The sequence below is a fragment of the Megascapheus bottae genome, chromosome 7 (genome assembly GCF_031878675.1).
Source record: "Megascapheus bottae isolate mThoBot1 chromosome 7, mThoBot2.hap1, whole genome shotgun sequence".
In the NCBI taxonomy this organism is placed as follows: Eukaryota; Metazoa; Chordata; class Mammalia; order Rodentia; family Geomyidae; genus Megascapheus; species Megascapheus bottae.
Window position 1 is genome coordinate 9,115,865 of NC_143515.1, and position 22,620 is coordinate 9,138,484.

Sequence of the window (22,620 nt, forward strand, 5' to 3'; positions counted from 1 at the left end):
AGCCTGAGGGCTAAGGGCTGTCCCCAAGGGTGAAGAGAGAGGGAGCCAGGCGGAAGGAAGGAAGAGACGGACAGACAGACAGACAGAAGACCCCTCCATGACCAGCTTTGTGGTGGAGAGGGAGGGAACCAGGTAGAAACAGACAGACAGACAGACAGACAGACAGACAGACAGACAGAAGACCCCTCCATGACCAGCTTTGTGGTGGAGAGGGAGGGAACCAGGTAGAGACAGACAGACAGACAGACAGACAGACAGACAGACAGACAGACAGACAGACAGACAGACAGACAGAAGACCCCTCCATGACCAGCTTTGTGGTGGAGAGGGAGGGAACCAGGTAGAAACAGACAGACAGACAGACAGACAGACAGACAGACAGACAGAAGACCCCTCCATGACCAGCTTTGTGGTGGAGAGGGAGGGAACCAGGTAGAAACAGACAGACAGACAGACAGACAGATGGACAGGACAGGCGGGCAGACAGACAGACGGACAGGACAGGACAGGCAGGCAGACAGACAGACAGGGATCCCCTCCGTGATCAGCTCTTTGAGGCAGGCCCCGAGGGGACGGCGGGGGGCGGCGGGGGACCGCGGGGCGGGCGGCTGAGCGCGGGCGGCGGGGCGGGCGGCGGGGCGCGGGCGTCTCTCCCTCCCGGCGACGCCGCCCCGGGGTGGGTGTGTCGCGGGGCGGGCGGGCCGCGGTATTTGAGGGCTGGCGGGGCGCTCGGGCGCCAGCGCGGGCCACGGGGAAGCAGCGGGCGACAGCATGGCCTCCCGGGACCCGCCGCCCGCCACCAGCTACGCGCCCCCCGACGTGCCCGCGGGGGCCGCCTTCTTCCTCACCATCCCCTTCGCCTTCCAGCTGCCCGAGCTGGTGAGTGCGCGGCCCGCGGGAGGGGGCCGGGCGGGGAGGCCGCCCGAGGAGCTCGCCCGACGGAGCGGGGCGGGGGGCGGCGGGGGGCGGCGGGCGGCGGGCGGCTCCCAGGCCCCGAGGCCCCGCCGCGCCCGGCCCGGCCCTGCCGCGACCTCCGCTGCCACTGACCCTGGACCCGGGCCGGGGCTTCCGGGGAGTTAGTTTAGGACAGCCTGCGGGACACCGCTCACCCAGGCACTTGTCCCTGCCGGAGTGGCCCAGGGGACCCAGCGGCGGCCCCACCCCGCAGGGCCTGCAGGGCCCCGGGAGCTGGGGGCAGGGGCCTGCCCAGGGCCCCGAGGTCACCAGCCAGCACTGTCACCGTCCTGGTCTGCCTGGAAGGTGTCCCCCGCCCCACGGAGTGAACTTAGGCAAGCTGGTTAAAGGGCGGCCACCAACACCCACTGGAAAGGAAAGCAAGGCTGGGCGGGGCCCCCGACTCCATCCGAGGGGTAGGTGTCCGCGGGGGCTGCGGCCGCGCCCGCCAAGGTGGGCCTCCTGCCAGGCTGGGGACATCTTAGTGCCCTGAGTGCGCAGAGCCGGGGTGTGGCCCTCACCTGGAGACGCGCGGACTGCCACACCTGGAACTGTACCGCGCCAGCCGCCCGCCCGCCTGCCCTAGGGTTGAACGCAGAGCCTGGGCTCTGCCCCACAGCGTTTTTGCTCAAGCCTAGCACTTCACCACGGGAGCCTCAGATCCACGCCTGCCTTTTTTTTTTTCTGGTTCATTAGAGATAGAAGTCGCATGGATCTTCCTGTCTGGGCTGGCTTTGAACCAGGATCCTCAGATCTCAGCCTCTTAAGTAGCTAGGATACCAGCAATACTCAGCTTCTACCACTTTTTTGTTGTTGTTGTTGTTGTTGTTGTGCAACATGCGCTTTTTGTCTGCCAAGCAGAGAGTGGTGGAAGGGAGTCCCAGGGCTTCTGTACCTTGTCCCAGGGAGACAAACAGGAATATTTCCATCTGAGCTGCACATGGCACCCACTAGGTCTGTGGTTGACAGGTGAGGGAGGAATCCAGGCGTGTCCCCAGGACTTAGACCCAGAAGACAAGCTTAGCTCCAGATTGGGATGCTGAGAAAGAGGAGTCCAGAGGCCTCGAGAGGACACAGGGCAAGAGGGTGGAAGGACGGAGCTCCAAATCAGGAGAGCACCCACGGAAGAAAGCATTGTTGCTGTGGACTCTCCGACTCAAGTATTTGGCAGAAATGGAAATCTTATCATTGGGCCAATTCTTTTTTGTCTTAACTTTTATTTTTACATTATTTTAGATGCATCATAAAGCTACAATAGTAATAGTACAGAAACGTTTATCACTCAACTCCCTATAATATCCTCAGCTTCCAGAATATAGCTCTCTAAATCAGGATATTAACATTACTACTGTGCTATTGAGTATTGTGTTCAGAAGTCGCTCATTCCCCCCCACACACATACTAATATCCTTTTTGTGGTCCAGGATCTTGGCCAGAATCCCACATAACATTTCATTGTCCTGTCTTCCTCATCTCCTTTAACCTTGTTCTTGGTCTTGACCCCTGGGGTAGAAATTTTCTTTACTACCTAGGGCCATTTGGATATTTATAGCATCATACTTTTTTTTTGTCAGTCATGGGGCTTGAACCCTGGGCCTGGGCACTGTCCCTGAGCTCTTCAGGTCAAGGCTACCACCCCTATCCCTTGAGCCCCAGCACCACTTCTGGTTTTGTGGTGATTCATTGGAGATAAGAGACTCATGGACTTTTGTGCCTGTACTGGCTTTGAACTGCGATCCTCAGATCTCTGCCTCCTGAGTAGCTAGGATTCCAGGCGTGAGCCACCAGCACCTGGCTATAGCATCATTCTTGAGCCAGGCAAGGTTCTCAGTACAGATAGACAGCAACTGAGGAGTGGAATGTATGTCCATCCCGCCTGCACCAAGTGATCTCAAGTGCCTCCCACATGTCTCCCAGCCCTGTAGGAAAAGCACTAAGGCTAGTACCAGTGGCTTATAATCCTCGATACTCAGAGAGGCCGGGATCTAAGGATTGTAGTTCAAAGCCAGCCTGAACAAGAAAGTCTGTGAGAGTCTCATCTCCAATTAACCAGCAAACAAGCTGAAGTACAGGTGTGGCTCAAGTGACAGAGTGCCAGCCGTGAGCCTAAGAGCCAAGCAAGAATATGAGGCCCCGAGAACACACAACAACTGGGCAGATATTGGCACTGTCCTTGAGCTTTTGTGCTCAAGGCTAGCACTCCACCCTTTTGAGTCACAGCTCTATTTCTAGCTTTTTAGTAGTTAATTGGAGATAAATCGCATGGACTTTCCTGCCTGGGGTAGCTTCGAACAATGATCCTCAGATCTCAGCCTCCTGAGTAGCTTGGATTACAGGTGTGAATCACCAGGGGGCAGCTGCAACCTTATTTTTTAATTCAGAAGTAATGCTCATGTGTTGTTGAAAACTTAGAAAAATACAGAAGTAAATGTCCCTCATAGAGACACATGTGTTCATATATGGACCTGTACATGTCAAGTCAAGTAGGTTATGCTTTACATGCTTCTCTGCATGCGCCTTCCTAGCCTGGAATCTAGAAGCCAGTGTGCATGCCCCAGGGTGAAGATGTGTGGGAAAAGAAATCAGAAGGGCAAATGATATGGCAGTTCTGACCTCATGAGCAGGGGACACACAGGCCTGAGGAGGCAAGTGCAGAATCACCTTAAGTCATCACCTCTCCAACACCCCAGTGGCCTGGATGTGTCCGCATTCTGCTGCCCACTGAGAAGCCAAGGATTCCAGGACAGCTGCCTTGCGGTTTTATTGCTAAAGGCACAAGCCCAAGTAGTGGACGGAAAAACCATGGAGCTTGGACCAGCACAGGTGTCCCCTGGGAACACAGGGCCAAAACCAATCAGAGAGCAGATCAGACCAAAAGAGGTAGTGCTCTTCCTCCAGCTTCCCTAAGGCACAGGTGTGGGGGTAGGGGGTGCGCGCATGCCTGCGCGCGCATGCTTATCCTGAGGCTTGTACTTGAACTCAGGGCTTGGATTCTGTCCTTGAGTTTCTTTTGCTCAAGGCTAGAACTCTACCATTTGAGCCAGAGCTCCACTTCTGTCTATTTGGTAGTTTATTGGAGGTAAGAGTCTCACAGACTTTTCTGCATGGGCTGACTTTGAACTGTGATCCTCACATCTCATCCTCCTGAGTAGGTAGCATTACAGGCATGAGCCACGAGTGCCAGGTCATAGTTTTAAATGTTTTATCCTGTAATAATGATAGAGTGAGTCTAGGATTTGGGGAGATCTCCTGTACCTTCCCTTAGCTTTCACAATGGTTCCAGATTTCCTAACTAGTACACAGTGGTAAAACCAAGCAACTGAAAAGGGTCAGACAGGTCTATACCTCCTCATTGTGTTCTTACCTTGGTAGATTTACAGAACTACCTCCAAGCACCCTGTTAGCTACACTTCTGGAGTCTCAACCCCTTCCTCTCCTTGTTCCTCCATTCTAAGTAAACCCTATGTATCTGAACTACAATTCCTTGCTTATTCAAGCAAGTTGCATAAATAAATGAAGTTATGCAATATGAGACTTCAGGGTCTATTCAGCATCATGTTTGTAAAGTCTCTCCAAGACATTGCTTGTGTCAATATTCTGTCCTTTTTTTATTGCTGAGTAATCCTCCTAATCCTCCTCCTCCTCCTCCTCCTCCTCCTCCTCCTCCTCCTCCTCCTCCTCCTCTCTCTTCTTCTTCTTCTTCTTCTTCTTCTTCTTCTTCTTCTTCTTCTTCTTCTTCTTCTTCTTCTTCTCCTTCTTTCTGCCAGTCCTGGGGCTTGAACTCAGGGTCTGAGCACTGTCCTTGGGCTTTTTCCGCAAGGCTAGCACTCTGCCACTTGAGCCACAGCACCACTGTGGCTTTTCTATGTATATAATATCAAGGACTTGAACCTGGGTCTTCATGCATGCTAGGCAAGCACTCTACCACTAGGCCAAACTCCCGGCCCTTGAGTAATATTCTAGGATCCAGATTGAACATGATCTAACCAGTCATCTATTAGATGTTCCCAGGTCTTAGCTGTTCTAAATAAAGCTGCTATGAACATGTGTGCTTGTATAGCAGTGTCATTTTTACTTTTATAGAGAAAATGCTTGAGTAGAATGGAAGTTTGCTTAGTTTTTATTAAGAAACTGACAACTCTTTTCCAGGGTGGCTAAGAAATAATTTTTGCATTTGCATGTCCACCAGCAAGGCATAAGACTTGAAGAATAACATTGATGTGTCACTCAATGTTCTGTTTTATTTGAATTTCTCATTCAAGATCATTCATTTAAAAACAGTCTTCCACTGTGAGACATCCTTGAATCAAAGAATCTTAAGGCAAGAACAGACCTCTGTTTCTTCTCTTACCCTTCCTTGTAAAGAATGTGGGCACCAGTTAGTGCCAGTGCCCTGGGCTAAGCCTGGCGCAGTGTGTCACCCAACCCTGCTTTGCTACTCAGAGCCAGCTAGCCTTGGTGAGTGTCTGAGGGCCACCGCGGGTGACTTACCTGGGAGAAGTTGATTCCTGAGCTTCATGGTAAGCTTTGAGGTTGAAGCTGCGAGCTCACATCTGTGACTGGCCCTAGGAAGTTCTTTATGAATAACTTCAAGAAATCTAACGTTTAACCTTCCCGCCAGGACAGGTGCTAGATTTCTACCTAATTAAAAAAAAAAGCCACTTGCCAAGCCCTGGTGGCTCACACTTGTAATCCTAGCTGCTCAGGAGACAGATCTGAATCATCATTCCACTCAAAGCCAATGATTTCCAGAGGGCAACCCTTCCCACAGCTTGGCCTTAGCTTTGCCTCAAAGCTATCAGCAGGGCCCTAGAGTAGAGCCTTAGGGTTCCCTGTCCAGAGGGGCCTGAAGTGATGGATTTGGGGCTCTAGAATCTTCTGACCTATTTCTGAAATATCCATCTCAGCCCCTGCCTTGGTGGGATTCTCTAAACTTGTCTTTTTGACCTCTGCCCTCATCATGGTCTCCAGGCCTCACCCCTCTGGATCTTCTCTCTGCCCAGGTGGGGCTGGGGATGGGAGTGGGGGAGGAGTATTGACTTGAACACCCCCCTTTCCCATCACAAGTTTTCATGCCAGAGTGGTGGGGTACTCCCAGAACGATGTGGGCTGTAGAGAGGAAATGGAGAGAAGGCAGAAAGGTGGGGGGGGGGATTCTCTGGGGGAATCTGGCCTGTTCTCTGAAGGGAAGATCCCCTCCCCCAGCTCCCACCCCTACTCCACTAATTGTAGAACTTTAGGGCTCTGGAGGGAGTAAATCAGGAAGTGGATGGAAATGAAGCAATAAGGATCTGTCCCCACTGGTCCAGGCCCTGGCAGAAGTGCTAGTCTATGGCTGGTCACAGTGGCTGAGCCAAAAAGTGTCAAGTATACCACCTGCATGGAAACCAGGTCCTGGAAGCTAATGAGTGACGAGTCTAGCAACTTGTTTTCCATCTTTTTTTCAAGTTGGCCATCCACTTGGTTCTGCTTTACATCATCCTCTGTGCTATATGAGGCAGAGTCAAGACCTCAGGGCCCAGTCCTGGCTCCAGAAACTCCGAGGTCCAGGCAGGTGGTGTGAAGAGAGACCATGACGGTGGAGAATGATGTAAGGGAGGTCCTTGACCGATATACTGGAACTTGGCAGTCAAGATGACTTCCTGAGGGAGGTGATACTGATTAGGAGAGCTGTGCTATCTGCAGATCTGGTTATCTCCATTTGGGTTGGTGCCAAATGGAGACTAAATTGAGATCAACTGAGCTGCTAGCCAGTGAAAGGCAAGGGCAAAGTCACTGTCACTAAACGTTTATGAATTCCTAAGAGAAAGAGGACGGTAAAGGGGCCTCACTGGAGTCCAAGTCCAGAGTTCAACTGGAGATTTTCTGAACAATGGAAAGGGACACAAAGTTAATGAATGTGACAGATGTCAACGAGGAAGAGTGGAAGCCGAGTGCCAGTGCTCTCACCTGTAATCCTAACAACTCAGGAAGCTGAGACCTGAAGACTGAAGCTGAGGACTGAAGTTCAAAGCCAGCTCAGGCAGGAAAGCCCATGAGATTCTTATCGCGAATTAACCAGCAAAAAGCCAACAGTGGAGCTGTGGTTCAAGTGGTAGAGCACTAGCCCTGACTGAAAACAAACAGACAGGACTCAGGCCCTAAGTTCAAGCTCTAGTACTGGCACAGAAACAAATACAAACAGAAGATGGACAGTGAAAGGGGAGGCTAGGAAACGAGGCCTTGGCAAGGGTGAAACTCGTGGATGAATCTACTATGAGGACCGGAGCACATTTACCCTGCATCTTTACATCTTTTCTCTTTTTTCTTCCTTCCTTCCTTCCTTCCTTCCTTCCTTCCTTCCTTCCTTCCTTCCTTCCTTCCTTCCTTCCCTCCCTCCCTCCCTCCTTCCCTCTCTCTGTTTCTCTCTTTCTCTCTTTCTTTCTATCTTCTTTCTTTCTTTCTCTCTTTCTTTCTTCCTATCTTCTTTCTTTCTTTCTTGTCCTGGGGCTTGAACTCAGGGCCTGAGCACTGTCCTTGGGCTTTCTCAAAGCTAGTGCTGTACCACTTGAGCCACAGAGCCACTTCTGGCCTTTCCTATGTACCAAGGAATCAACTCAGGGCTTCAGGCATGCTAGGCAAACACTCTATCACTAGGCCATGCTCCCAGCTCCTATTTCCTGGCTTTCTAAAGAACTCACATGTGAGGAAGGGGTCCAAATAGCCTCCAAAATGCTTAAGACTTAATCTTATTTCTTTTAAAGACCTAAGAACGAAAAGCCCTTTAGACTTTGGAGGGATAAGACTGCATTGATTATTCTATTTTATGTTACATTGTAAATCTGCGCTGTTCAGTCCATAAAACTCATACCAGGCAGGGTGTGAATGGGAGGGTGTGGCCAGAGGACAGGAAGTCCTGAGAGGAGGGTGGAAGTACAGAGACCGGACTCCAGACCTCTCAGGGAAACTCCATTCTAATGTTTAGTTTCCTGGGCATGCTGCCAGGTCCCCAGAGCACTTACAGGGCCCTTGCATGACTTACCTACCAAGCTTCGGCCAGGACCATTGTTCCTGGCCTGGATGGAATCAGACCCGGCCCGCACAGGAGAGGCCTGTTGGGGCAGCAACTTCCTGCTAACTGTAAAGCCACAGAGGAAAAAAAATGATCCTTCCATGAGTCAGGACATAATGACTCAGTGTTTAGAAGTGTCTTGGGTCCAATTATGGAGCATGGAATTTCCATATAATGCTAATTATTTTGGGGTCCTCTTTGGGGTCCTGGATTTAGGCCCTTTGGTAAGTTGCTTAATCCACTTTCAGCTGATATGGAGCCTCCTGTCGACTTTAAACAGTGCCCTGTGGCCACTGGGGCTTTAGAGACACCCTCTGGAGGCCTGGCAGCAAGAGCACTGGCTTTCTTCCACAAACCAGGAGGCAGGCACCACCTAGTCTTCAGCTGTACAATTTGAACTGAGAAGATTCCACTGAGTTACTGTCCTGTAAACGTGGGGCTGGCCCTGCCTCACAGCAGCCTTCCCCTTCCTCTGATTGGCTCACACTTCCTACCCAGACCCAGTTAGGACTTTTGCAGCCATTGGGGTATTTGACCACATGTTTATGGCTGCAAAGGAAGAGAGCTGTCCAGGTTGAACTGGGCAGGGCATGAGAAGAGGGGCATACCTGAGGCTCCAGGCAAGAGATGGGGAGGCATGCTAGGCCACTGTGATCCACAAAAAAGAACTATTGGAACGTGTGTGTGTGTGTGTGTGTGTGTGTGTGTGTGTGTGTGTGTGTGACAAAAAGAGAGAAAAAATTCAGGAAGCACTGATATAATTTCCATTCTAGTCTGTTTCGTTTTCTATTTCTCTCCTCCCTCTCTTCCTCTTCCTCTTCCCTCTCCTTCTCCTTCCTCTCCTCTTCTTCCTCATCCCTCTTCTCCTCCTCTTGCCTCTCCTCCTTCCCCTCTTCTTCTTCCTCCTCCTCCTTTTCTTTCCCTCCCCCCATGCCCTAGTACTGGGGATTAAATTTAGGCATTTTCCCTTAGCTTTTTTTTTTTTTTTTTTTTTTTGCTCAAGACTGGCATTCTAGCACTGGAGTCACACCTCCACTTCTGGCTTTTTGATAATTAATTCAAGAGTCTTATGGACTTGCCTTCCTTGACTTCCTCAGATCTCAGCCTCCCAAGTAGGTAGAATTACAGGCCTGAGCCACCAGCACCCAATTGTGTTTAGTTACTGTCCTTCCTTCCTTCCTTTTTTCTTCCTTCCTTCCTTTCTCTCTTTCTTTTTGCTAGTCTGGGTGGTTGAACTCAGGGCCTGAACCCTGTTCTTGAGTTTTCTCAAGGCTTGTGCTCTACCACTTGAGCCACAGCACACTTCCAGTTGTTTCTGTGTTATGTGGTGCCGAGGAATTGAACCCAGGGCTTTGTGCGTGCTAGGCAAACACTCTACCTCCAGGCCATGCTCCTGACCCCTATGTTTAGTTTCTTAGTGCTCATTATTGAGCCAGTGTCATGACCTCACCAGTCCGAGTGCTGTAGGAGGCACTGCTAGAGCGTGGGGAACCTGGTGTCGTTCTCAGTCCTCCTTTCTGACCCAGCACTGAGCCTGGGGGCGGATTCAGGGCATGGACAGCTTCACATCCCAGGTGGATCTATCAGGATCTGCCTGAAAGGCACAGGCATTAACAGGAGGAAAATGGATGTCCACGTGTCCCGTGGAGTGTGAAGTTCAGTAAGCGGATTATCACTGCATCGTCAGGACTCACTCTTCCATTTCTCTCCTCCCCTGGCTTCATACACACAGAGGAATGGCCAGAGCAAAAGAGAAAAAGGAACCACCACATCCCGTGTGATGTTAGACACCAGGAAATCTTTCCAGGCGTCCCTTAGCAGTCCTGTCACATCTTATCCCCAGCCAGAGAATTGCTGATAGTGGATGCTGGGAAGACATCCTATACCAACTCCCTGCCTACACCTCCCACCTCCAAACTTAGCTAGGGACTAGATCCCAAGGGAGGCATGTCAAACAAGAGAATTGTCTCACTGGACACTGATGGCTCGTGCCTGTAATCTGAGCGACTCAGGAGGCTGAGATCTGAAGCTCATGGTTCAGCCAGTCAGAGGAGAAAAATCTAAAAACCTGAGAGATTCTTCTCTGCAATAAACCAGCAAAAAGGTGGAAGTAGGGATGTGGTTCAAATGGTAGAATTCTGCAGGAATGCAAACCCTGAATTCAAGCCACAGTATAGGTGCAAAAGAAGAAGGAAAGAAAGAGAGAGACAGAGAGAGAGGAGAGAGAGAAGGAAGGAAGGAAGGAAGGAAGGAAGGAAGGAAGGAAGGAAGGAAGGAAAGAAGGGAGGAAAAAGGAAAGGAAGAGAAGAGAAAGAATTGTCCTTATTTTTGGAGTTTGGCTATTTGCTGTAGCCTTATATAAAACAGGACCTCCACAACCCCCCAACTCTGCCCCGGGGCCCATCTATGGAACATAATTAGCACCTTGAAAGCATCCTTGGGTCCTCATGGCTCTTGCATTCACATTCTTGCTAAAACGTATTTGTCAGGTCACCTGAAGACGTGGCTACTCGTCACCACCATTGGTGGCTCTGCAGAGCAGAGCAGCCTTGGCTTTGCTGACCTGCCGGCTCCCGGCTGAAATGCAGTGTCCACGGAGCTCTGCTTTCCTCACCTAGCTCTCATTCTGCACACCACGCTGCTCGTGTCCTTCTGCTCTGTGCACGTGTGTGCGCTTGAACTCGGGGTCTGGGCCCCGATCCTTAGCCTTTTCTCTTCAGTGTTAGTGCTCTATTGTTCGACCTATGTCTCTACTTTCAGCTTTTTGGTGGCTAATGGGAGATACGCATCTCATGGACTTTTCTACCATTTCAAACCATGATCTTAGCCTTAGATTTCAACCTCCTGAGTAGCTAGGATTATAGACATGAGCCACAGGTGCTCAGTTATCTGTGAATGAGTTGTAAAAGCCTTGTGCTTGGGGCCGGGAGTGTGACCTAGTGGTAGAGTGCTTGCCTAGCATGCACAAAGACCCGGGTTTGATTCCTTGGTATCACATGCACAGAAAAAGCCGCAAGTGGTGTTGTGGCTCAAGGGTTAGAGAGCTAGCCTTTAGAAAAGCCCAAGGACAGTGCTCAGGCCCTGAGTTCATGCCCCAGAACTGGCAATAAATAAATAAATAAATAAATAAATAAATAAATAAATAAATAAATGCCCTGTGTAGCAATCAGATAATTCTCAGTGTAAGAAAGCTAGAATATGCCTTATGGAGAAAAATCGATGTATATGATAGGCTTCACTTGGACAGGAGTCACACTGCCTCTGGCCATGTGTTTAACGTTAAGAAATCAACGGTATATATTAGATAAGGTGTCTTTAAATAGAAACACACATAAACAAAGATTATGGAATGATTAGGTAGTAAATAACTTGTGAGCAGAGAGTTACAGACGCTTAACCTTGTTTCATCTACCATCATTGGTTCAGTATCTGCGAAGTCAGCATTCATGTAGACTTTATAAAACAGAATAAGAGCTAGGAGAGCCGGGCATGGTGGCATAGACCTGTAATCTCAAAAGTCGGGAGATGCATTATTCACAAAGCAACCCAAGTGCCCCGGACAGATGAAGAGCAAATAGCATGTAGAGCTGATGCTGCATAAGGATTGTCCTGGCAACCACAGTAGGGGGAAACTGAACTGGAAAATGCCCACGCACAGGGGAGTCTGCCACCTGTCCTAGCTCAGTACTCCGATGGATGGCCCCCTGCAGCAGCCATAGCTTTCTGTCTTGATCTCACTTCTCCCTGCAGCTTCCTCTCACAGCCGCAGCCCAGCATACCACACAGTCCTGCCCAGGAAAAGCTCAAGACACATAACTGGATGCTTATACCTCTTTGCACTATGGTAAAGCCAAAAAAAAATCACCACTGTACCCCTGTCATTCGGGAAAATGTGTATGTATGTGTGTATGGTGGAACATTACTTTGCCTTAAAACTGAAGGAAATTTTGATGTATCCCATGTCTGTGAAACCTGAAGGCCAAATATCTCATGATTTCATTTATAGGAGATTCCCAAAGTAGTCATTTTCATAGCAATAGAAAATGGAGCTGGGCGCAGTGGATCACTCCTGTAATCCTAGCTACTCAGGAGGCTGAGATGTGAATGATTGTGGTTCAAAGCCAGCCCTGGCACTAAAGTCCATGAGATTCTTTTTTTTTTTTTTTGCCAGTCCTGGGCTTGAGCTCAGGGCCTGAGCACTGTCCTTGGACTTTCTCAAGGCTAGAGCTCTAGCCCTTGAGCCTCAGCACCACTTCTGGCTTTTTTTCTATGTATGTGGTACCGAGGAATGGAACCCGGGTCTTCATGCATGCTAGGCAAGCACTTTAACCACTAGGCCAAACTCCCGGCCCTCCATGAGATTCTTATCTCCAGTTAACCACTAGAAAACTGGAAGTGGTGCTGTGGCTCAAGGGGTTGGGCAGTAGCTTGAGCTGAAGACCTCAGGGACGGCCCAGAGTTCAAGCCCCATGACCGACCAAAAAAAAACAAAAAGAGGGGTCGAGAAAATGTAGCCTATGGTAGAGTGCTCTCCTAGCATGCATGAAGATGAAGACCCTGGCTTGCTTCCTCAGTACCACACACACAGAAAAAGTGATGCTGTTCTTTAGAAGGAAGGGCTTTTCTGCTCTGTAAGATGGGGGTGGGAAGGGGCTTAATGACCCGGGAGAAGGGTCAAGACGAGCGGGTGCAGCCATAATACGCAGAGTACTCACGTGACAATGAAACCAAGGAAACTGAGCGGTGCGTGAGGTTGGGAGAACGAGGGGAGAATGCAAGGGGGAGATGGGTGAAGATGCACTGTACTCACAAGCTGACACGTTGAATTAAAACCCCTTTGCACAACTGCTTAAAGATAATTTAAGGAAATCAAAATAAAAACCCAAAATGATTAGGATGGGAGATTTGATTGTGTCTTTTAACACAGATTAAAACACAAGAGGAGGGTCTGGTGCCCCCAAACTGCAATCCTAACTACTTAGGAAGCTGAGATCTAGGTAAGGATTACAGTTCTAAACCAGTCTGGGAAGGAATGTTCATGAGACTCTTATCTCCAATTAACTACAAAAAAAAAAGGAGGAAGTGGAGCTGTGACTCAAGTGGTAGAGTGCTAACCTGAGCAAAAACTTCAAGGACAGCACCCTGCCCTAAATTCAAGCCCTAGGACCGTCACACACACAAAAGAGGGGAAGTAACTGATCACCAGTTGCATCTGGACTTTATGATCAGGTGTCCTGGCTGCCGGAAGCAAGGGGCAGCAGTTTTCTTCATTTTGAGGCATCATTGTCTCAGAGCCCATTGCTGAGGGGCCCCCGCCCCTCTTGGTCTGACCCTTCCCTCCCAGCCTGGAGTTTCTGGTTTTTCGTGGCACCACCTTTGATCACCTAGGGTCAGGGAGGAGAAGCAAAGCTGTCATGAAAAGTAAGAGGAGCAGGAAGGAAGGAATGTGGAGCTGGCACTGGAGGAGATCCACTGCCCTGCAAACCACATCCAGCTATGCAGAAAAACCTGCCCTGCAGCCCCACCCTTCCCAGAGGGGACTGGATGAGCACCAGGCTTTCCCACAACCTACCTGCACCCCTCCCACGTCACTCAGCCAGTGTAGCTCACAACCTGTCCATGTGCTTGTCTGGCCACTGTGCCAGCCCCTCGCCTGCCCGTGTCCACTCCAGGAGGGACCCTCTTTCCAGAAAGTAATTCGAGCCTGTCTTTTCCTGTCTGGAATTCTTCAGTGAGCCTCCATCCTCAGGCCCAGTTTCCGCCCCCCCTCCCCCCTCCTCGTTCTTTTATGGTACAAGTACTGGGGCTTGAACTTTGGGCTTCGGGCCCTGGATGCTGTCCTTCAGCTTTTTCCCTCAAGGCTAGCCTGAGCTACCCCTCCACTCTCAGCCTTTTGGTAGTTCATCAGAGTTGCAAGACTTTCCTGCCTGGGTTGACTTTGAACTGTGATCGACAGATTTCAGCCTGCTGAGTAGCTAAGGATTACAGGCACAAGCTACCAGTGCCTGGCTATTTGGCACTTTCCTCTTTGTTAAATGTCCCTGCTGTTTGTTTTGGATCAGTTCCCACCCGAGCATGGCTGTCCCACACTGACAATTTGTTCCTATGCCAAGTAGTTCTCCTTCCTGAAGCCAAGGCCTTGATTAGGTTATTGGGTGTGCAAGGATTGTAAGCAAACTCACACACCTGCATTTTCTTCTTTATTTGTATCAGTTGTAGCATCCTGGTATGCAAGTGTCTGCCAAGAAATCCCCGAGGCCTGTTCCGTTTGAGGATACAGAGTTTTCTTCCTTCTGAAAGCCACAGAGCACCCTACTAAGGAGATCCAACTGATGCATCTGGTCTCCTGTGCCTCTACTATTTTGCCAATCCACCCTCGAGCATCAAGAAGACAGCTGTGGTTGGGCGCTAGTGGCTCACACATGCAATCCTAGCTCCTGAGAAGAATGAGATCTGAGAGTCAAAGTTCCAAGTCAGCCCAGGCAGAAAAGCCCATGAGAGGGGCTGGGAGTGTGGCCTAGCGGTAGCGTGTTTGCCTAGCATGCACAAAGACCCAGGTTCGATTCCTCAGTACAGAAAAAGCTGGGAGTGGTGCTGTGGCTCAGGTAGTAGAGCACTAACCTTGAGAAATCCCAAGGACAGTGCCCAGGCTCTGAGTTCAAGCTCCAGAACTGGCAAAAAAAGAAAAGTCCATAAGACACGTTTATCTTCAATTAATCATCAAATAGCCAGAAGTGACATGAGCAAAAAAGCCAAGCAAGAGTATGATTTCAGGGGAGGAAGAGGGAGGGAAAGCCAGGCAAGATCCAGTACGAAGGCAAAAAGAAAAGGGGCTGGGAGTTTGGCCTAGTGGTAGATTGCTCGCCTAGCATGCACGAAGACCCGGGTTCGATTCCTTGGTACCACATACTTAGAAAAAGCCAGAAGTGGTGCTGAGGCTCAAGTGGTAGAGTTCTAGCCTTGAGAAAAATCCAAGGATAGTGCTCAGGCCCTGAGCTTAAGCCCAGGACTGGCAAAAAAATTTAAAAAAATTAAAAATTAAAAAAAAAAAGAAAAGAAAAAAGACATCCGTAATCCTTTGTGCTTGTGGGTCTCTCCCATATAACAACCTTCCTGTCCTCAGTGTCACTATTTTATTATTTCTTTATTTTTGCCAGTTCTGGGCCTTGAATTCAGGGCCTGAGCACTGTTCTTGTGCTTTCACAAGGCTAGAGCTCTACCACTTGAGCCACAGCACCACTTCTGACCTTTTTTTTTTTTTCTTTCTATGTATGTGGTACCAAGGAGTGGAACCCAGGTCTTCATGCAAGGCAAGCACTCAACCGCTAGGCCAAACTCCTGGGCCACTTTATTTTATTTTTAAATGTTTATTCTAATTTTTGTTATTATAAAGGTGATGTACAGAGCGGTTTCAGTTACATAAGTCAGGTAATGAGTATATTTGTCCTTGACACTATCAGCCCTTTCAGTGTCCTTTTAAATAATCACAGCTGTCTTGGCCAACATATCATTGCCAGTACTCCCCATGAGATGAGAGAGAGGCCATGAGGTGCCTTCCTCTATTGGACAGGCACAGAGAGGTTAAATAGCCTCCATCCAGCAGGCATGGACAGGTGAGTGGAGGAGAGTGGAGATGTGGAAGAAAACAATGGCCTCAGGTTTAGGCTCCCAGCAATGCAGGCTCCCTCCAAGTCCTATCAGAATCTCAGGGACAGACTCAGATCTTGGGGCTCTCTGAATCCTCGCCCTCCCCCAGTGTTAGAAGCAGTAGCAAGATGCACAGTAGCACCCAGGCAGCTGAGGGATGCAGGTGGTTTTGTGGTTTGGTTTTGCAAGGCTGGGGTTTGAGCTCCATGTTTGAGAGGCCAACGCTGAGCCCTGCCCCCAACCCGCCTGCAGATCCTTGCCACGTGTTTGCTTGATTCTTTCTCCTTTCTTAAGGAGTTTAGGGACAATTTTCTCCAAATGAGATCAAAGAAGTTTTTAGTTTTGAAAACATCGTTTCATATTCACAGATTTCAGTGTAGCTGAGAAATGTGTTCCCGCCCACTGTGGTTATGGTCCCTGGGTCAAGTCCTGAGCATTCAGCAGGAGCCTACCGAGTTCTTCTGGTGTGATCTCTGGATCTGGGGTGGGGTGGGAGGGTTCTTGCTACCTTGTATGATGGCACTGATACAGGATTGACCTGTCCCAGATCTGGAGTCAGCCTTTCTCCCCAGCCTCCCATCTGCTTGTTATTAACTTCAATTCTAGGTTGTTTGTTTGCTTGTTTTGTCCGTCTCAGGGCTTGAACTCTGGCCCTGGGTGCTGTCCCTGAGCCCTTCAGCTCAAGGCTAGTGCTCTACCACTTTGAGCCACTTCTGGTTTTCTGGTAGTTCATTGGAGATAAGAGTCTCACAGTCTTTCCTGCCCAAGCTGGCTTTGAACCACGATCCTCAGATCTCAGCCTCTTGAGGATCTAAGATTACAGGTGTGAGCCACCAGTGCCAAGCCAATTCTAGGTTTTTAACCCAATTTCAAAAATAAGTACTCCAACCTACTGTGAAGCTCTATCCTGCCTTAAAAGACCTTTCAAATTTTAATTTTTTGGGAAATGTATCCACAAGGAATGTGTATCTTATTCATAAGTGAAAGACACTTGATCCAACTGTAATAAAAATACCCCTCCATTCTGAGGACTAGCCCCCAAAATACCATACAAAATGAAATTTTAAACAGGAGAGCAGCTCAGGCTGCCAGGAGATTCTGGAAAGTTAAGTGTGACCTTTCTTTTTTTTAGGTACAAACACTTAAGGTTCACGACCTACAAAGAATCCAAACTGGACTCTGTGAGGTAGAAATGATAGCAGATAGTTTAGGTGGATAGGGTTAAATTCACCTGGAATTGGTCCCTGGCTCTGGTCCCTTTACTGTTTAGAATGCAAGTAGCAAGTAAATGTCATTCTTTCTGTGTAACAGTGATGGTGCAAGAATAATGCCATTCAAAGGTCTCCCATACAGCCTCAATAGGAGCTCAAATGCTCAGCCGGGGGCCAGGAGTTAGGCCTAGTAGTAATTAGTGGCCTAGTAGTTAGTCCCTAGCATGCACGAAGACTTGGGTTCGATTCCTCAGTACCACATGTATAGAAAAAAGCTGGAAGTGGTGCTGTACTCAAGTGGTAAAGCACTAACTAGCCTTGAGGAAAAAGCCCAAGGACAGTGCTCAGACCCTGAGTTCAAGCCCCAGGACTGGAAGGAAAAAAAAACAAACCAAAAACCCTCAAATGCTCAGCGGCCTTTGGCAGATGAGAGAATAAAAGATGGGGACAGGGGTGTATGAGCCACAGTCTGAACCCAGAATACAAAGGTCCCAATTGGGCCTTTGAGGATCTGGCTGGCCAATCTTACACAGTCTAGGATCGTTAACCTGCTCTAGCACTCAGAGAATGAAAGCTGGCTTGAGTGAGTAACAGATCAACCAGTATCCACGCAAGCTATGCCACACTGCCTGTGTGGTTCAGGTCCTGTTTCCTTCCTAACAGTCTGAGGGGATGATGTTCAGAAAGACAAACCATGTATCTATGGCAGTGTCTGTTCAAGGTAGCCTCTCTTGGCAGCGTGGGGACAGAGACCTGCTTATAGGCGCTAACCGGGGTCAAGGGACCTGAGACACTTAGGTCCACTCAACAATAGAACAGATGAGTTGACAGTGGCAGAAGCAGAGATTGAGGATCTTACCTCCAATGAATCACTAGGAAACCAGAAGTGGCGCTGTGTCTTAAAGGGTAGGGTGGTAGCCTTGAGCTGGAGAGCTCAGGGATGGCGCCCAGGCCCAGAGTTCAAGCCCCATGACCGACAAATAAATAAATATATATATATGTATATATATATATATATATATATATATATTTAAAGAGAGTCAATCAGAACTCAAGCCAGAACTCATTCTGGCTGAGACAGTGAGTATCCTTGCACCAGAGCAGTGGATTTTCTAAGAATTTCCCCACTGAGGGTATTTTTCATGTCAGAAATCCTGTTTTAAACGTTAGCCACTGATCCAGAATCTGCTCCTCCTCCTCTTCCCCTTCATCCCCCTCCCATCCTCCCTCTTCCACCTCTCCCTCTCCCTCCTTCTTCCTCCTCCCCCTCCTCTCCCTCCTCCCCATCCTTTCCCTCTCTCTCCCCATCCTCCTCCTCCTCGCCCTCCTCCTCCTCTTCCTCCTCCTCTATAATATCAACCCTGCTTGGGCTAAAAGACACAGCCAAACTCTCACTCCTCCATTCCCACACCTGTGTCAGCTCCTTGGATTTCCCATCAGGATCCCACTTGACTGTGATTCCAAGTCCCCCGCGCTGCGCCTTTCCCCGCTTCCTTGTTCTAACTTCAGCTGAGTTTTTAACCAGAAGCAGAGGAGACAAGCGATGCCCCACAAAGGAAAACGTCCTGCGCACAAGGAACTGAACCCCTCCTCTCCTGCTCTTCCCTTCCAGGTGTTCGGGTTCTGGGTGTGGGTCCTGGTGGCTGCCACTCAGGTGGCAAGCCCGCTGCTGCAAGGATGGGTGATGTATGTGTCGCTCACCTCCTTCCTCATCTCCCTGATGTTCCTGTTGTCATACTTGTTGGGATTTTACAAAAGATTTGAGTCCTGGAGAGTCCTGGTAAGAAGCAGAGGAGTCAATGTGCAGATGATGTCCTGGGCGTTGAGAGGACAGTGGGCAGTTGGTGGGGGGTGGAGGCCTGAGCCCCGCGGTCTCACCTGGTGATGGAACCAATGGCGTTTGGTTTTAGGACATCCATTATTAAGCTAACATGAAAATGTTTCTCTGCAGGAGCAATTTTCTAAAGTTGCTGTGGTGACATAGCTGTGTGCTTCTAGGCATGTGAGAGACTGAGGCAGGATGATGGCTTGAGCACAGGAGTTCTGGGCCAGCCTAGCAACAAAGCAAGACTCTCATCTCTTAAAAATAAGAAAACAATATGAAAAAAAAAAAGAAAACAAACAAGGGCTGGGAGTTTGGCCTAGTGGTAGGGTGCTTGCCTAGCATGCATGAAGACCCAGGTTTGATTATGTGGCACTACATAGAGAAAAAGCCAGAAATGGTGCTGTGCCTCAAGTGGTAGAGCTCCAGTCTTGAGAAAGCCCAAGGACAGGGCTCAGGTCCTTAGTTCAAGCCCCAGGACTGGCAAAAAAAAAGGAAGAAAGAAAAGAAACTAAAGAGAATACTCTACTGTTCTTCCAAAATTTTATTCATTGGAACAATGATAAAGAAAGTATTAGTAGGAAAACTATGCCTTCAATGGAAAGTGTTGCCACAATCACTTTGATAAGCTCATTTTTCATCATAGTTCATAATTTTTAAGCAATAAAATGCAAATGTCACAGAAGAATTTTGCTTTCATTTAACATAACACCATTCATTTTTTGTGTCTCCCCATCATCATGTTAACCATATGAAACTGCTTTATGCTGCTAGGCACGCATGGCTCATGCCTGAGGTCATCACTACTCAGGAGGCTGAGATCTGAGGATCATAGCTCGAAGCCAGCCTCCATAGAAAAGTATATGAAACCCTTATCTCCAATTAACCACCCCAAAGAGAAAGTACTGGGGGTGGAGCTAAGGCTTCGAGATATAGAGCAGCAGCCTTGAGCTTAAAAGCTAAGGGATAACACCTAGGCTTTGAGTTCAAGCCCCCGTGCCAGCACACACACACACACACACACACACACACACACACACACACAGGATTAGAGCTCATGAACTTCTACCTTGCCCATTTCATCACTGGCTATAACCTTGAACTCAATTTCCTCAGATTAAGACAATAAGTACAATAGTAACAGTTGACAAGGAAAAAAGTCTTGGCACAAAGCTTGGCATGCAATACACACTCAATCTCTGGGTCATACCACCCATGGCAGAGTGACTACCTAGCAAGGCCCTAGGTTCAATCCCCATGACCTACCCAACCAAAAAAATTCAACAATCAGCTAGTCAGCTTATATTGACATTATTGCTATTTATTAATCTACTACAGTTGCTACCTAAATATTTCATTATGAAAGAAGAGCAGGAAAGAAGAGCAGAAGGTGGATTTGGGGGTCACTTCTCTTCCCGTTCTTCCTGCTGTGGTATGGAGTCAAGAACGTACAGGCCTCAGTAATGATGGCTGTTCTGCTGTTGGTTCCCAGGACAGCCTCTACCATGGGACCACAGGCATCCTGTACATGAGTGCTGCTGTCCTGCAAGTGCACGCCACCATTGTTTCTGAATACAACGACCTGAAAAACTACTACATCAACACAGCAGCCTCGGTGAGTGGACAGAAGACACTCCTTGTATGAGGTTTCCTTCTGTCCAATGCCATTCACACAGTTCTGAGTTCACAAGTTGCAAGGGTGTGGAGAAGGAGACCAGTGTGTGTATGAGTGTGTAAATACATGCATTCAAAGTCAAGGCCAGTGTGTGTATGAGTGTGTAAATACATGCATTCAAAGTCAAGGCCAGTGTGTGCATGAGTGTGTAAATACATGCATTCAAAGTCAAGGCCATCTCTTACATCCAGACTAGCCTTGTCCCCTCTTTCGTTCACTATTCAGAATTACTTTTTTTTTTCAAAACACAAATTGGAGCTCACCTCTCTCCCACTCAGAGTCCTTCCATTGCTCTGAAAGGGAGCCTGGGTTCTCTGGGACAACTCAGCTGTTCTGTTTCTTTTGGTTCAGCGACAGGCATTCGTGGAGGTGACACTTCTTGGTCCTCACTAAACTGTGGGAAGAGCAGGATTCTCAGGCATTGGGCCTCGCACTTCCTCCTGCTGTGGAATGGCGCCCTCTGGCGGCAACATCTCACAGCACAGAGGATGCCCCATACGAAGGCCTGACCTTCATGAGCCCTTGAAGAAAACTTCCCCGGCCAGGCTCTGAACAAAGAGACCTGCACATTCATGTTCAGAGTTTTGACGGGGATGTCTGCACCCCAACATCATCATGGCCTCATGCTGTTCTGCTCTTCCTAAACTGAGGCCTTTCTAGATGGTCTCCCTTAGAATTCCCATAACCCTTCCCCTGCCTTGCTTGTAGCACAGATTATAGACATGAATCACCTACATTCAGTTTCCTTGATGTTGTAGGGTCCCACTTTTTGTCCCAGATGTCCCCCAATCTTCTGATCTGTACCTTCTGAATAGCTGGAATTACAGAAGTGAACCACTACACCTGGCACAATAATTATTCTTGAAGTATAGCAAGTGTTTAAAGAGATACTTGCAGGATGGATGGGTGGATGGATGGATGGATGGATGGAGACTGTGAATGCCAGCCCAGGTGGAAGGCATGTTACAGGTGATGACCTCTGCCCTTAGACAAGAGAAGAGCCATTGTGTGGTTTGGCCATAGTATGAGTGTGAAGGAGCAGAGGAATTGCAGGCTTCTGGTGTGGGCAGTTAGACATGATGAGAATCCTGAGACCTACTGAGCTGGCCTGAGAGAGATTGCAGGCTGAGAATGCTAGAAACAAGCAGTTCCAGAAGGATCCAGCAGCTGCGCAGGCAGTGGACAGAGAGACAAGGGTCAGGACAGACAGACTCCTGTGGTCTGGGCTGCTGGAATGGAAGAGGCTGTGGCATTATCCTCCCTGACGCTGTTGTCTTCTTCCAGTTTTTTGCCTTCATCACTACCCTACTCTACATCCTCCATGCCTTCAGCATCTACTACCACTGAAGCCGGGGGCGCCAGGGAACAAGCGGAACAAAGCAGGTTCACCATTTCCCACCTGTGTGCCCAACAGATATCCACTGGAACAGAGGAGCGACAGATCATCTCTCTGGAATGTTCTATGAGATCTGCCTTGACATTTTTCTTTGATGAACACGAGAATCCTGTCTTGTCTTCCCCCCACCCCCCACCTCCCTGGGAAAGTTAACTGTCCCTTAGACGTTTCTGCCCATGAGAAATCTAACCTCCAAACTTCACATTGAGAATCCCAGCTCTGCTGTGCTCACACCTGTCCAAGGGATTTCGTCTCCGCACTGGGGTTCTCTGGAGAAAGTTGAGGGGGACAGTTGGGTTTTATTTTATTCCTTTTTTCATTTCAATAAATATTATTTTATATATGATCAGAGTCACATAGGCATTCAGCCCTTAGGGGGTCTCATTTTCTTATAGTTGAAAGGCTCCACAGAGGACTTTGTATTTAATACACGGAGCCTTCCTAACCTGCCCCTACCAGGTCCCACCTTGACCCCAGAAGAGACCTCTGTGAAGGAGGCCAGGGTCCTCTCCTATGGCCCTTGCCAGAACCATGTGGTCAGAACGAGCTGCCCCACTATCTCAGGGGCCATGAAGAATGCCTTTGCTGGGACCATGCTTTTCTGTGCGTGTAAGAGAGCATGGCCTTGTGCTCACAGAAAAGCCAAATCAAGGTGCTTAGTTTCACAGGCAGCTATGCTCTGGCCTTTCTCCTCCACCTGGGTCTCCAGACCTGGCAGGTAAGCAGCTGGCCCTGCGGCACCTGTGCCCACTCCTGCTTTAAAATAAATCGTTGGGTGAAAGGGACTGGTCTTCCTGACTCTAGGTTTACTGTTCTCTATCAACTTTTCTCCACTCCTGGGAAGGAGTGGGGGGGGGGGAGTCA

General features: G+C 49.0%; 1 protein-coding gene across 2 annotated transcripts; it reads left to right on the forward strand.

Annotated features, from left to right (window-relative positions):
- Positions 1-755: 755 nt before the first annotated feature.
- Positions 756-22,099, forward strand: Mall (mal, T cell differentiation protein like). Of its 2 annotated transcripts, XM_090336100.1 has the most exons (4): positions 756-879; positions 18,476-18,643; positions 20,178-20,300; positions 21,645-22,099. In XM_090336100.1, the coding sequence occupies exons 1-4, from the start codon at positions 772-774 to the stop codon at positions 21,705-21,707; spliced, it is 462 nt and encodes a 153-aa protein (XP_090192226.1). In that variant the 5' UTR covers positions 756-771; the 3' UTR covers positions 21,708-22,099. The 2 variants fall into 2 exon arrangements, with proteins under 2 accessions (XP_090192226.1, XP_090192227.1); XM_090336101.1 differs by lacking the exons at positions 20,178-20,300; positions 21,645-22,099 and adding an exon at positions 20,024-20,155.
- The last annotated feature ends 521 nt before the right edge of the window (positions 22,100-22,620 follow it).

Bases quoted from the DNA above. Each gene is read 5' to 3' on its own strand.
- Mall (XM_090336100.1), top strand. From the start codon at position 772: ATGGCCTCCCGGGACCCGCCGCCCGCCACCAGCTACGCGCCCCCCGAC. The intron at 880-18,475 runs GTGAGTGCGCGG...CTTCCCTTCCAG, and splicing joins CCTTCCAGCTGCCCGAGCTG to GTGTTCGGGTTCTGGGTGTG. The intron at 18,644-20,177 runs GTAAGAAGCAGA...GTTGGTTCCCAG, and splicing joins TTGAGTCCTGGAGAGTCCTG to GACAGCCTCTACCATGGGAC.